The following is a 14,927-nucleotide window of genomic DNA, read 5'->3' as shown; positions in this document are numbered from 1 at the left end:
GCTGACAGCTGAGAAAGAGGGTGACACTCGAGCAGAACATGATGTGTCAGGTATTTCATTAAAATACTATCAGAGTTAGGACAAGGACTCACTAAAAAATGTATGAACCTACCACTAGCAAAAACACTTGCTCGATCGCCACAGTCTATGGAAATTACTGAACTGAGAAGACAAGATCAAGCCCAACATCAAGCTGCTTTAAAAGCCTTCGCACAGCTGTGGCTATAGCTTACTTATTAAAAATACTCACCTACCCGACTAAATATAAAACTTTACCTGCCCGTACAAAGCCGGGTACCGTAGTTATTAGTCTATAACTATGCATAAATATTTCTTCAAGCGGCATGTTAACCGTACTTAATTTCCGCGAGCGGGCATGGCCGGGCTGTTGCCAACACGACCATTTGCCTGTGGTCGAAGGCACAGTCAAAGATATTAAAAATTATATGGGGAGTCATAATTTATTTTTGTTTATTAAACTTTTGATGCCTAATTCTAAGATATTTATAAATTCACAGCCTAAGGCCTACTTCTGATGATCTGATGACTATATAATTTTTACAGTTTAAGAGTTCATACTTGTAAACAAATAGCTCCATTGTTTAAAGATTTCCACAACAAAATTTTGTTTAGCAAAAAGCATCCTGATCAAGGCTAACAATCTCTACCGGATATTAACAGAAACAGATTTATAAATTTTGACGATACTTGCGAGAGAAGAGCACTCTTACTGCAGCATGACGTCCCAACGCAGCCCTCCTTAAAGTGTAAAAATTTTTTTTAAGAATTTGTAACAAACAATGCTAGTAAAATGGAATGAGACAGGAAAAAAAAATTGGGCATGTTCCCAATTGTGATTATTTTGATTTAAAAACTGAAAATGATCCTCGTGGGCAGACAAAAAAAAATAAATATTATGTTCACCAAAATGAAGGAAGACTTGTTTCAACTGTAATGGTCGGTGAAAGCCAGCCCTCTCGCGAATGTTATCAACCAATCACGCTGCACGTGAAGGGAGCAGGAACAGGCCTGCCTCAACTCGGCCGACTATACGAATAGTACTCGTGTAGTTCCAAGTCTCGCCCGGCTACGAGGAAGAGAGGATTCGCGGCCACAGACGGGCGACCCACCAGAGTGCTGGACCACCGCCTGGAAGATGAATCTCTTCGGAGAGTGAGCGGTCCAGGGAGCATCGTCCGCCTCCAAGTCTCGCAGCACCGGCGAGATGTGACGGGCGTACAAATCGGCCATCGACGCCACACCTTCCAGCGTCCGGAGCTCTTCCATCAGATCTGCGAGCCGAGATGTACAACTTACAGCAGGCAATCCTTTTACACGGGCACAAACCTACACATTAGCTAACAAATAAATGCCTTGCATCCAATAGATTCATTATGTGCACTAAATAAACCAACAAATTGAACCTATTTTACAATCAGTTTGGAACCTTAAAAAAAAAAAAAACCAGTAATATATTTTTACTACTTTATTAGAGATGGGTCGATTCCACATTTCTTCTATTCCGATTCCAAAATTTCCGTCGTTTCCAGGTTCGATTCCGATTCTAATTCCCAATTTTACTGCTTTTCGGAATGAAATTATGGAAATTCAGGTAGAAGGTTAACCTAAAGAATACCACTTAAGAAGTTTCAATATACACACACAATTTCTGAAAATTCACGTTTAAAAAACTTGCAAGTAGTATTGCGAAATACACAATTAAAACTGTTCAAAATCCATGATTTTGTATTCTTGTAGAATTCTTCTCACCCGCCATGACCTTTAACGATCCTGATTGTTGTGTTTCAATTGATTCCTCTTTGAAGCTTGAGAACCAACGGTTCTGCTTCCAGGTGGAATCAGTGGAATCGAAGCACCGAAGAAATGACATGCCCATCCCTAATATTTATCATTTGTTTCTGAGAGATTTCATTCAGCAATGTTTTTTTTTCTGGCAGTACAGAACTGGCAAATATAAAATGGATGACCCTTCATTTTCCCAATTCCCCTCACCCCTCATTTTACTATCCTTTTGTGAAATGTCTACATTATAACTACCTCTTTTGTGTTAGATTTCACAATGTTATGCATTTAATTGCAATTTTAGTTTGAACCATCTCTTCTATGCACTTACATGAACCTATTTTTGGACCAATATTATATGAATGAAATCGTAGATTACACGGAATAAATTAATTTGCAGAGAAATTCAGAAACAAATGTAGGTAATGCGATAAAACTTGGGCTGCTACCGAAATGACATCTCGGAATGAGGCGTGAGTGAGGGAGGGAGGGAGTGAGGGAATGAGAGTGAGTGAGGGAGGGAGGGAGGGAATGAGTGAGGGAGGGAGGGAGGGAGGGAATGAGGGAGGGAGGGAGGGAATGAGGGAGGGAGGGAGGGAATGAGTGAGGGAGGGAATGAGTGAGGGAGGGAGGGAATGAGTGAGGGAGGGAATGAGGGAGGGAGGGAGGTAGCCGTGCCCACCTGTAGCGCGCCGAGCGACGGAGCCGTCTGCGCCGAGGGCCAGCACGGACAGCAGCACGGCGAACAGCTGCTGCGACACGGCGCGGCAGTCCTCGCGGCACACGAGCATCAGCGCAGCGCAGCAGCCCAGCAGCTGCAGCTGTAACGCAGCCTGCAACAAACAGCGACATGCATGCACGCATTTGCAACGAGCGTCCGTCCTTGAGCACCGAGACACAGGTCCAAGTACAGCTGTTCCATCACGTTCAGTGGCACGTGACCCAGCTCTGGACAACTGCAGGCTGTCCACAAGGAAAAAAAAAAAATTTCGTACCAACTTAGGCGAGAAAAAAAGTACTAGATTTGAAAAAAAAAAAAAAAAGTATCAAATTATAATTTGTTATGGTTTCAACAATTAAGGAAGTTATTGTGACATTGCAACGCTCTAACTTAAAAATCACACCACACACACATGCATTCTATAGTTTTTAAAAATAATCACGCTTAAAAAACATATTGGAGTTACTGAAATATTATTATGTTAAAGAAAAAAAGTACTAGATCTGAGCGTAAATGTACTAGACCACTAAAAAAAACTTATAAAAGTACTAGATCTAGTACGAAAGTACTAACTGTGGACACCCTGAACACTTGCAGCCCCAAACTGTAACAAAGTGCGAAAGCTCGTCAAGATATTATATATACGTTTAATCGTCCCAAAAAGTTGGATATGCAGATCGAAATTGAAAAATTTCAAGGTGGTGAAGACTTAATTACCATTAAGGTATATCTTTAGTAGAAATCCTGCCATAAGTCAATTAGCAAAGAGCATTGGCAAAAGACTGTAATCTGTCTATTTTCACCGAATTTGTAGTTAATAACATAACAGGAAAATTCACCATTTTATTCATTTCATGATATTTAAATTAAGCACCACGATCTATTTCTTTTGCCAAGTAATTCCCTGCCAAGTGCGGGGAATACCTTAGTTTAAAATCTCAAAACCATTATTTCAATAAATATGTTTACAAAGAGATGGGTATTATTATCATCATCACAGGGGAATAAATTCTGACTGCACCTTCACCACTTTATGGAACTCAGGTGAGCAGTATTTAGTAGGGGTGTGCGGGATCCCGACGCTTCGGTAAAAAAGTCGGGTAAATAGGCTTCCCGAAATGCCGGGCGGGAATTTTATTACTCCCGAATTATTCGGGAAATTGTTTAAAAATTTATAAATGTTTACTAATCATGTGGAAATGTTTTCTATCAATTCAAACTGTTTTTACAACAATATTTGTTATGGATTCGTACATTTTTGAAGGGTTTCCGTACTATTTAAACGCAAAACATCTTTTAAACGTATGCCGATCGTAGCGACAGCTGTGGTGTGCAGTGAATTATGATAATTGTTTACACATATCTAATTGGAATATAAAAAACGTATGGAGTACCTTAAATATTGTATGCGTTCATAAATATATTTCTTCAGGGGTACAAATTTGCAAGATACGTGAATTGTCAGTTATATAACGTTATTGCCGTCACCATTGAATACGTAACCTAAAACCACTGTGTGTCCTTACACACAAACAAAACACATGCGCAATCCAACATTTTCGCCAAACATATAAGAAATACTAGACTTGTGTTACATAACAAAGCGTAACCGTTCTCATTACTTGATAGCAGTGGCGATGTAGAGAACTGTATTGGCACTTTGAAAAATATGAAATCACGTAGTTTTACACCACTGCTCACGAGTATCTAAACATCTATGATTTTGCTTTGGGAGAAAAAAATAGTTGTTTACTGTTTAGTTTAGCAGGCTTTGTCGGCTGACGTTACGTTATTAAGGCTTGTGCAAAGTATCTGTTCCTATTTTCGATGCCGTTGTATATTAAAACAAACTAGCAGCCTACAAATAATGGAGGTCGCAACCGATCAGCTTGTTACTTGTAAACCTAAAAGTGTTTGGAAGTATTTTGAACGTCTGACAGACAGTAAATCCCTGGCAAAGTGTGTCTCGTGTGAAAATTTTTTTGAGATGCGAGCATGGTAGCACGTCTGGATTACTAAGACATCTCATTAAACATCCCTCTATAAAAAAAGAATTTGAGGATGCTAAAAAATATGAAGTCGCCGCTGAAAAAAGGGCAAGTGAAGCAGACAAAAGAAATTGCAGCAAAAATCAACTAGCTTTGCAAGGAAAAGTTTAAATGGCCATCTCATATTAGAATTAAAAATTTGCTTTTTTTTTTTTTTTTTTTTAATTTTTCCCGATCCCGTCCCGTTTCCCGCGGGAATAATTTATTTGTCCCGAAAATTTCCCGCAGTACAAAAACCTATTCCCGCACACCCCTAGATATTATATACGTTTAGTCCTCCCAAAAAGTTGGATATGCAGATCAAAATTGAAAATTTCAAGGTGGTGAAGACTTAATTATCACTAACGATTATCTTTAGTAGATATCCTGCCATGAGTCAATTAGCAAAGAGCATTGGCAAAAGACTCTAATCTGTCGATTTTCATCGAATTCGTAGTTAACATAACAGGAAAATTCACCATTTTAATTAAGCACCATGATCTATTTCTTTTGCCAAGTAATTCCCTGTCAAGTGCGGGGAATATCTTAGTTTAAAATCTAAAAACCGTTATGTATTTCTATAAATACGTTTACAAAGAGATAGGTATTATCATCATCACAGTGGAGTATATTCTGACTGCACCTCCACCACTTCATGGGACTCAGGTGAGCAGTACTTAGATAGAGAGAATGAATGAGGTAAGGGGCCCACGCACATCCCTGCTGCAGCGAAGGTGGCGCCCCTGGAGCAGGTCTGCCAGCAGCGGGAGCTGCTCCGCCAGCCCGGCCCGCTCGCTGCCCCTCAGGACGCCGGCCAGCGCCCGGAGGTGCCCGGGGCCCGGGTCTGCTTCCAGGGCGGGCAGCAGCAGCCGGCAGTACACGCCCGGGACCACGAAGTAGCCCACCAGCTCCGCCGCCTTCTCCGCCTGCCGCAGCCAGCTTCTAGCTCCGTCGCTGATCCACTACCACGCTGCTACCATACCATGCACACGTTGGCAACAAAATGTAAAATTTAAAAACAAAAAAAATTTGTTGATAATGTGTTTGGCTTCCTTCTACAGTCTGGGTTTCGAAATGTATCTTTATAAAGAGCTGGAATGAGAAGGAACTAAAATAACAAAAAACTGGTGAACGAACTTAGCCATTAAAGGTCCTGAAACTCTGCCAGAATTTGCTCAACACCTTTCGATAAAAGTAGCTTGGCTTCTGGGTTGTAGCCGCGTCCTTGGCGAATAATTGAAGGATTAAGTGGATGAAGGTGTTATGTTACATTTTTTGAAAAATTGCACTAAGTCCAGGGATGAAGGTGTTATGATGCATTCTATGTAATGTACACATAAGCAAGTAGCAAACAAATTACTTACGGAGCCTTTTTCTCAAAACAATAGTTTTGTAACATAACACTTTCATCCACTTGCCCCTTCAATTCACCGACGTTTCGGTTGACATTGCAGTCGCCATCATCAGGGAGCTATTACTTACCTACCTACCAGTAGGTAACTGTTCCCTGATGATGGCGACTGCAATGTCGAGGAAGCGGCTACAACCCAGGAGCCGAGCTACTTCTGACGATGGCCGTGAAAGCCTGCGAACATTATTACCTTCCGGTAAAGTTGGTCCAATAATGTCGGAGGGTGAGGCAGGGCACACACAGAATATGACGCGATGCCGCGTGACAGCTAAACACTGACTTCTCTCGCAACAGCTCTATACCCTATTTACGTTACGTCATGTCTTCCCACATTCTAGAAATAAAAATGTTGTCGTGATACTCCTTTAAAGATGGATTATATAAAATAGGTCTTTCCTGTACTGAACATACTAATTGATATGTACCCAGCTCCATAATGAGGAAAGATCAATTAACAGACTTTACAAGTGAGTATTGACTCAAAAGTAATGAAGAAAAACAGTATTTCACTTGTCAGCTGAAATAAAAGTGTTAATTTATTAAAATAAAATTTTTGTAGTTTTTAACTTTCAATTTTTCTAATTAAAAAAATTAAGTGCTGTTTGATTTCACTTGCATTATTTAATGGTTTTCTTACATACGAGGTCATCCTGTAGATGTGATGCTTAACAATAAAAAAAAAGTAATTGAAAGCTTTCATTTTTTACATGCAAAGAAAATATTTGACTACAAACTAATGAAGTCAATACATATAAAAGAAATGAACATTCATTAGGCACCTGAATATATATCTAACTCAAATCCATTGATTTTTCATCTAAATTCAATAAGAAAATTCCTTACCGAAATTGAAAATGAATTTTCCGAATGTTTCGATACTACTGACTTTAACTACTGAATATTCCCACAAACTGAACCCTTTTGAGCAGTTTTAGAAGGTATTTTTTAAAGTTTTCTTTCTTTCCACTGAAATTTTTTTGTTGATTTCATAAATGTAGTTTTTTTGATTTATATAAAATAATTGTAAAACATTTCTCCGCACCACCGCAAGCGGGACCGTGGGACAGCGGGACCAAGGGCGTGCCTGGGGGGGGATGAGCGGGACTGGACCCCCCCCCCAGGGCTAAAATTATTTTAATATTAAATTCATAAAATGAAAAAAAAAAAAATATTTAGTATGATATTAAAATAAATTCAATGACACAAGCATAAATGTTTAATTAATAAGTATTTTTAGATAGCCTAAATCAGCAATATTGAACACATATTTTTCAAAATTTTCCCCGGGGGAGGACCCCTGGACCCCCCGCCTAGCTGGGGGGTATTCCGTACCCCCCCAGGCCCCCCCCGGAAAGGCCCTAGCCTTCTGCCTGACCCCCCCGGGCACGCCACTGAGCGGGGCAGCGGGACAGCGGGCACTCACGTTCCTCCCGACGGCCGGGTCGGTGTCGGCGCAGGCGCGGCACAGCACGCCCAGTATCTTCTCCAGGTGCTGGGTCATGTGGGACTCTGCGTTCAGCAGCAACACCCCCAGCAGCTGGGACGCCTTCAGCCGAGCGTCCGGGATCCAGTCCCCCAGCTCCCGCTCCAGCGCGGGCAACACCTTGCTGGCGTTGCGCTGTGCCAGCACGCGGCAGCCCAGGTTCGGCCGGCGCACTGCGGCACGGCACGGCACGGCCCTGCCGGCTGGCTCGCGTTTCTATCCGTCCACGAGCGTGGTATACATAGACGGTCTCCGGGTAAAAGGTAACAAGTTTAGAATTCCACTTTTTGCAGGAGAAACAAAAAAACTCTTAGATAAAAAATTGAATTTAAAATTAAATTAAATTTTTCTTGCATTATTCTTTTATTTTTACCAACATATTTACCAACATAGTTGTCAATGATTAAAAATGCATTACATATTCTAAGTATACTTAAAGAGTTTATTGCTGGAATAAACTAAAAATCACCAAAATGTGACTTGTTACCCTTCAACCCGGAGACCGTCCATATATACATAATACACCTATTCGAATTCTGCCGACAAGTCAAGAAATACGCCTGTTGCATGCTTAAATGTTGTCTATTGCACTAGACAATAGCGGTCTGAGCACTCTTTCCAATGACAGCCCAACACTGTGGCGTGTTTAATGATTCAAACTCCGTGAGATGATGAACACGATTATGTGGTGAGTTACCGTAAAACCGAAATAACATTGAAAAGCATGTCAATACAAGAAAGAAATTCAAGTTACTGAACCACAAAGCAATCATGAAACTTACCAGTATTTTCAATGAAAACTTAATTCTAATGAAAAAATACCTAAACTTTTAAATGTTAAATTCATTGAAAGTAATTTATTTAGCATGATGTTTGTTACCAAAATTTTACTAAAAAGATTGGAAAAAGATTACTATTTAATCTTGCAACTGTTATAAGTTTATCATTCCTACTTTACAACATTAGTACTTTTTCGACTTCTGATATTTAGATCAATGTTGATTTCACCACACAAACGGTAAACTAATCCACAAAACAAGCAAGGCATTCCCTTGATTAATCTGTAATCAAACTAATTTTTTTTAACATTTCTCAAATAACACAAGCCTCAAAAAATTATACTTACCTAATACATATTCCCAATAACTTACACTGCAGCTCCCTACATGGGTTATAGTTACTCCAAAACCTAATGACCAAAATAAATATTATGTCATTAATTTCATATTTTACATTTCTCTTATTAATATACAATAAATTTGACTTTACACTTCCTTCAGTCTTAAAAAAATTAATTTTCCCTGCTATAAAGTATCATGGACAATAAGTAGTTGCATTTAGTAGTGTCATGTTGGTACTAGGGATGGGTTAAGTACACATTTTTATCGATTCCGATACCGGTACCGATTCCTAAATTTCGATTATCGATTCTGAGTCATTCCAGTTCTCGATTCCTGGTAATTCTGGTCACATAATTAAAACTACTTAAGAATTGAATGCATTACATAATGATAATAACATGTATAAAGGATAATTATAAACTTAGGATTAAATGTTTAGGGTTTTTTTTTCAATTACCAGTGAAGAAGCATCTTCACATGATGTTTGTTTGCTAGTAAGTACTAGGCTGTGCACAAAGAAGTTCAACATTTAGACAGGGTTCTTTAACAGGCGATAACGCCGATAACATATCTTTGTTCAAAATGGGTTCAAAGGTAGCACTACTTTTTTCTGTGGTACCTTTTGACTTAGTTGGTGACAGTGCTGTAAACAATAGTTTGTTTTTCTTCAAAGACTATTTTTTCTGGTAATAATGTGTGCCGGGATTTCAAATGCTTCATTAAATTGGTTGTAGATTTGTAAGTACCGCTCCGTGAAATTTGCGCACTACCATGATTACAAATTGCATATTTGTCATTTTCACTATTGATGCAAAAATGTTCCCAAACTTTAGACATGTTGATACAATATCAGACCATTCGCATCGTAATTTGAAACGACAGTCGGCGAACATTTTTTTTACTAACAAACTAGCAAAACACTTGAAAATAGTTTTAGCAAAACAATATTTGCCGTAATTCACCGTCGTGCTATTGAGGTTACTGTGAATTGTTTCGCATTTATGCTATTTATTTGGCACAAATATTGTTTTGCTAAAACTATTTTCAAGTGTTTTTCTAGTAATTATTACGGTTTTCCTTTGCAAGAAATAAACACGAGCCTCTGTTGGCGGTATGGCCAGAGAATTCTTTAAAATCGATTGTTGCTTTCATTATACAATTTGTCCCGTACGCAACGAATCGACACGTTTCGACTTGACTTTATATTTTATGGCCACCAGAGATTTTGTGGAGGCCATCATCCTTGAATGGCTCACAACTAAAATGGTGACGACACGTGATGTGATCTGGTTTCATAACCGTCACTTTCTTCACAAAAAACAATGGACTTTTCTTAACTGCAAATAAAATTAATAAGTCTTTTTACAATTTATTTACGTCTAATACATGAGTGAGGAATAATGTTCTTCGATCGTGGAGTTTTAATTAGAGGTTAAACATGCCCGGTAACATTGTTTTTATTTATTTTTATTCGTATAAAATTAATATTTAATAATAATGAGCATTATTAGGAATTTTATGCGCATACGGCAGGTAAGATGTATTAAAATAAGTAAGTAAAGTTCAGACGAAAATATATTTCTTCTGTATTTTCTTAACTTAACCGATTCCTAACCTACCTTGCCCTTTTTTAGTACCCGATACTGAGTACCCAAATTTTTTAATAATCGGTGATATCGAGGAATCGGAGAATCGAATCGACCCATCCCTAGTTGGTACACTTTACATATTTATGATGATTATTCTATGAGGGTTTCTCCTGGTCTGCAAAAATAAATAAAACTGTAAAGTTCCTTGAACTTTCTATGTCTTTATGCAGTATGCATAAACTGCTGCATACAGCAAATAACTACCATTGATTTTGTACTGTCCCCCCTCACAAACAGGTGTGTTGTTCCAAGCATATATTAAAACACTAAGTATCGTACACATTGGACTCACCAAATAATCACCCTAACACTTAAACTATTTTTATTTTAATTCAAGGCGATCAAGATAATTCTTAAAGGAGTTTCAAAAAAAAAAAAAAAATACAATGAAAATTTTCAACTTTCTAGTGATGCTTTGAAATCTTTTCTACAATCAGGTAATTTTACAGGACGTTGATAACTTTGGTGACTCGGTAGACATTGTGTAAGTGCCGTGACCTACTGTCCGGGGGATAGTGCCGTGGCATGACTTATCGTCCGGGGGATAGTGCAGTGGCGTGACCTACCGTCCGGGGGATAGTGCAGTGGCGTGACCTACCATCCAGGGGATAGTGCAGTGGCGTGACCTACCGTCCGGGGGATAGTGCAGTGGCGTGACCTACCGTCCGGGGGATAGTGCAGTGGCGTGACATACTGTCCGGGGGATAGGCAGTGGTGTGACATATCATCCGGGGGATAGTGCAGTGGCATGACATACCGTCCGGGGGATAGTGCAGTGGTGTGACATACCGTCCGGGGGACAGTGCCTGGCGTGACGTACCGTCCGGGGGATAGTGCAGTGGCGTGACCTACCGTCCGGGGGATAGTGCAGTGGTGTGACATACCGTCTGGGGGATAGTGCAGTGGCGTGACATACCGTCCGGGGGATAGTGCAGTGGTGTGACATACCGTCCGAGGGATAGTGCCGTGGCGTGACCTACCATCCAGGGGATAGTGCCGTGGCGTGACCTACCGTCCGGGGGACAGTGCCTGGCGTGACCTACCGTCCGGGGGATAGTGCAGTGGCGTGACCTACCGTCCGGGGGATAGTGCAGTGGTGTGACATACCGTCCGGGGGATAGTGCTGTGGCGTGTCCTCGAGGAAGTCCATCCTGTCCTTGAGCTCCTCCTCGTTCTCCTTCAGGAACTGTCGCCCCGCCGCGTCCCAGAGCTCCAACGCTTCAGCCCGCACCTCGTCCATCTCGTCACACGTGCTGTGCCGACACACACCACCCAACACTCTGACAAGGGGTCCATACACAGACAGTTGCTCTGCCTCCGAGTTGTAGACGCGCCCAAGTCACCATCATCAGGAGTTACCTGCCCATGATGGCAACTGCCACGTCGGCCGATACGCCTGTGACGTCTTTGCCTTTGATGCAGCTACAACCCAGAATCCAAGCAACTTCAAACATTGGCCGTTAAAATTTATTCAATTTAAATTTTTGTTCAAATTTAATCTGTTGTATCCAGATTTCGGTAAAATAATTTTTATAATATAACAGTAATAGTATTCATGGTGATATTAACTTGTAAGTACTCATACCAACCTTCATCGATTAATATTGCCAAATATTAAAGCTACCTTCTATTTAGTCTCAAATCCCCCAACTATGTATTCCATTCACCACTCTAGACCATTACCTAAAAAACAGTACTATAATCAAAACATCATTCCAAAATACTGTGAGCTACCACCATCAATATATGTATATCATGCTTGCCCAACTGTAGGTATTACAATACGTCGTGCCATATTTCCCACAACAGACCCATCGAGACTATTCTCTCAGAGCGTGACATCATATGTGTAGGGAAGACAGACTCAAAGCCTCCTTAGCAAAGTTACTGTAAATTACCTTAACCTGCCCCGTTCCGAGTGACGAACATGGGCTTCTAAGACACGCCTGACAGCTGAACTCATTTGGTGAAAAAAAAAAGGTAAATAATAAATATGTAGTTGGGCGGTATTTGCGAAAATAAATGTTAAAAATCCGAAAATACCTTTATTTTATGCTCTTCAACGTCCTCTTTTCATTAAAAGTGGCGGAGGTAAGAAATTCCAAATACTTTAGAAGATATCGAATTTTTAAATTTCATCATATGTAGTTGAACGGTATTTGCGGAAATGTTAAAAATCCGAAAATACCTTTATTATATGCTCTTCAACTTCCTCTTTTCATTAAAAGCTGCGGAGATAAGAAATTCCAAATACTTTAGGAGATATCGAATTTTTAAATTACATCACAATACCAGTGCCGTGATGTGGCGGTTAACATTGTTTCTTGTTTACGTACAAGGTACGAGTATCTACTTTTTTTATTGGATAATGATGTCACGTGATTGTTCGTGATAGGCCATAATTCAAACGAACCAATACGTGATTATTTAGTTCATTTATTGTTTAAAACGGTGTTTAATTACCGCCTCCAATTTAGGTGAGTTTTTAACGTTTCTAATTTTAAAGTCTTATTTGTTATTTTGATATTGTTGCGCAAGTAATAAGTAACAAAAAAAAATTACGTGAGTTGTTACTGTGCATCCTTTGTTACGGGTTTGTTAGGTAAGGTCAGTTACATTATAAATAATTTAAAACTAAAGAATAATTAAAATTAATTTACATTATTTTTAATGTCGGCTTAGTTTGAAAGTATTAATAATGTAACTGACCTGACCTAATCAACCATTTTATTAATTACGCATTGACGATTCAGGTATTCACGAACACACGGCAAAATAACAAAAATGGCGTCGCTGGAATGGTTCCACAGGTCTTGTATTGCAAAATTAAAAAATTTGATATCTCCTAAATTATTTGGAATTTCTTATCTCCGCCGCTTTTAATGAAAAGAGGAAGTTGAAGAGCATATAATAAAGGTATTTTCAGATTTTTAACATTTTTTTTCGCAAATACCGCTCAACTACATATGATGAAATTTAAAAATTCGATATCTCCTAAAGTATTTGGAATTTCTTACCTCCGCCACTTATAATGAAAAGAGGACGTTGAAGAGCATAAAATAAAGGTATTTTCGGATTTGTAACATTTTTTTTTTCGCAAATACCGCCCTACTACATATTTACCAAAAAAAAAGTAAGAAAATATTTTTAAAAAGAGTTCCCCCGTGAACGAGCGACTAGCACGCACCAGGACAGCAGCAGTGGCAGCAGGCGGTGGAAGTGCGAGTAGCGATCCCTGAGGTGCAGCAGCCAGTCGCCGACCACCCGCGCCACGGCCAGACGCACGGCCACCACTCGGTCCAGCAGACGCTCCCCCAGCGAGCCCACCACCACTTCCAGGGACTTGCCGTCGCCGTAGCGGACCACGTCTCCTGCAACCGGCCGACTGAACCTGCACAGGCCACTACACTGCAACACAGCACTCGCTCCCTCACTGACGGTGGCTGGCAAACATCTCAGGAAGAAAAAAAAAAAATCATTTTGGAATATTTGTTATAATTGTTACAGAAAAGTGGTTCTCCTTCATAAATACTTTGTTCCGTTAATAACAAGTACGTCCTTGGTTGTTGCCTTGATTGTGCTCCATAAAACAAGGGGTAAATAGTTACAATTAACTAAGTGCGTTATGCAGAATGGTTATGATCACATTAGGTTTTCAGAACTTTGTCAACAATTTATAACATAAATATTTTACTCCACTATGTAAAAATATTTAACTTACAAACAAATATAGCATTTTCACTTACCAATTGACTGGATACTAGACAGTCTTATTCTAGAATGCTGATGTATAAAATTGAGCAACAGCGGTTTAACAAGGCTTTCTGACTGCATGTGAAAGTGAGGAGTGTTCCTAGCCAATTCTGATGCACAGACACAACTTTCTTGCTTGATTTTTGGGTATGGATCAACTAAAGTATAACGCAGAATTTGCACAGACTCGTCCAAGTATTGCGACATCCCAGAACCAACTTTGGAAATCACACCACGAAATAAAACCACTAACAACAACCTCACTTCTTCCGATACTTCTACTATTTCTTGGTTGCCAATTCGTTGGACTAACACGGGAATGAGAAACGGAAGCCAACAGTCAGTTCCTGAGGCACGGTTCATTAAATTTTCAAGAATATTCACCGACAACTCTCTACATGCTTCCGAAGAGTCACTCAACATCCTCAGAATTTTCTTGAAGAGAAACTGAAATTCATTTTCTGCAAAACTGACTGTGTCGATTTCATTTCGTAAACTTTCAAGAGCTCTGCGTCTCTCACTTTTATTTTCACTCTCAAGTAGACTGACATACCTTCGTATGGTCAAATTCTCCATTTTAACAAATACAAACTCAAGACCGCATGCCACCATTTGTAAACAAAATTCCGTAGTAACCTTCTAACTACTTGGTTGGCTAGCTAGTCTTGCGTCCTATTGGCTGATTAAAATTATTAACCTTGGAACGGAAAGAGAAGAGTCTAGCGGCAGCAATGCTACCTTCCTGCAACTGGCTGCAAATGCCGCACCGCTCACGCTCGTTCCGGGGCCGGCGGCACGATCATATACATCATCTGAATATTTTTATTAACACATAGGGCCTCGTGGCTGACCGCTCAGCGGCGCTGGCATTTAATCATAAGGCTGACGGTTCGAATCTCGGCAGGTACGAATTTTTTTTGTACTTGTAAAAATAAATACGAGTACGTAACATTTCAAAA

General features: G+C 39.9%; 1 protein-coding gene across 2 annotated transcripts in view; it reads right to left on the bottom strand.

The window, feature by feature from the left end:
* The window catches only part of LOC134538121 (dynein axonemal assembly factor 5), a 25,724-nt gene extending 10,797 nt beyond the window's left edge, over positions 1–14,927 (bottom strand). Inside the window, exons 1-7 of one of the 2 annotated variants that reach the window (XM_063379152.1) lie at positions 13,962–14,927; positions 13,403–13,586; positions 11,323–11,468; positions 7,386–7,618; positions 5,268–5,477; positions 2,486–2,636; positions 1,131–1,292 (exon numbers count right to left, since the gene is read on the bottom strand). In XM_063379152.1, coding sequence (XP_063235222.1) covers positions 1,131–1,292; positions 2,486–2,636; positions 5,268–5,477; positions 7,386–7,618; positions 11,323–11,468; positions 13,403–13,586; positions 13,962–14,580 — 1,705 coding nt within the window. In that variant the 5' untranslated portion in view covers positions 14,581–14,927. Of the gene's footprint in view, positions 1–1,130; positions 1,293–2,485; positions 2,637–5,267; positions 5,478–7,385; positions 7,619–11,322; positions 11,469–13,402; positions 13,607–13,961 lie in introns of both variants that reach the window. The other variant, XM_063379153.1, reaches the window with a different exon arrangement.

This window comes from Bacillus rossius, chromosome 13 (assembly GCF_032445375.1).
Source record: "Bacillus rossius redtenbacheri isolate Brsri chromosome 13, Brsri_v3, whole genome shotgun sequence".
Taxonomy (NCBI): Eukaryota; Metazoa; Arthropoda; class Insecta; order Phasmatodea; family Bacillidae; genus Bacillus; species Bacillus rossius.
The sequence above is the reverse complement of the archived record's forward strand: the minus strand, read 5'-3'. Positions and strand labels throughout refer to the sequence as shown.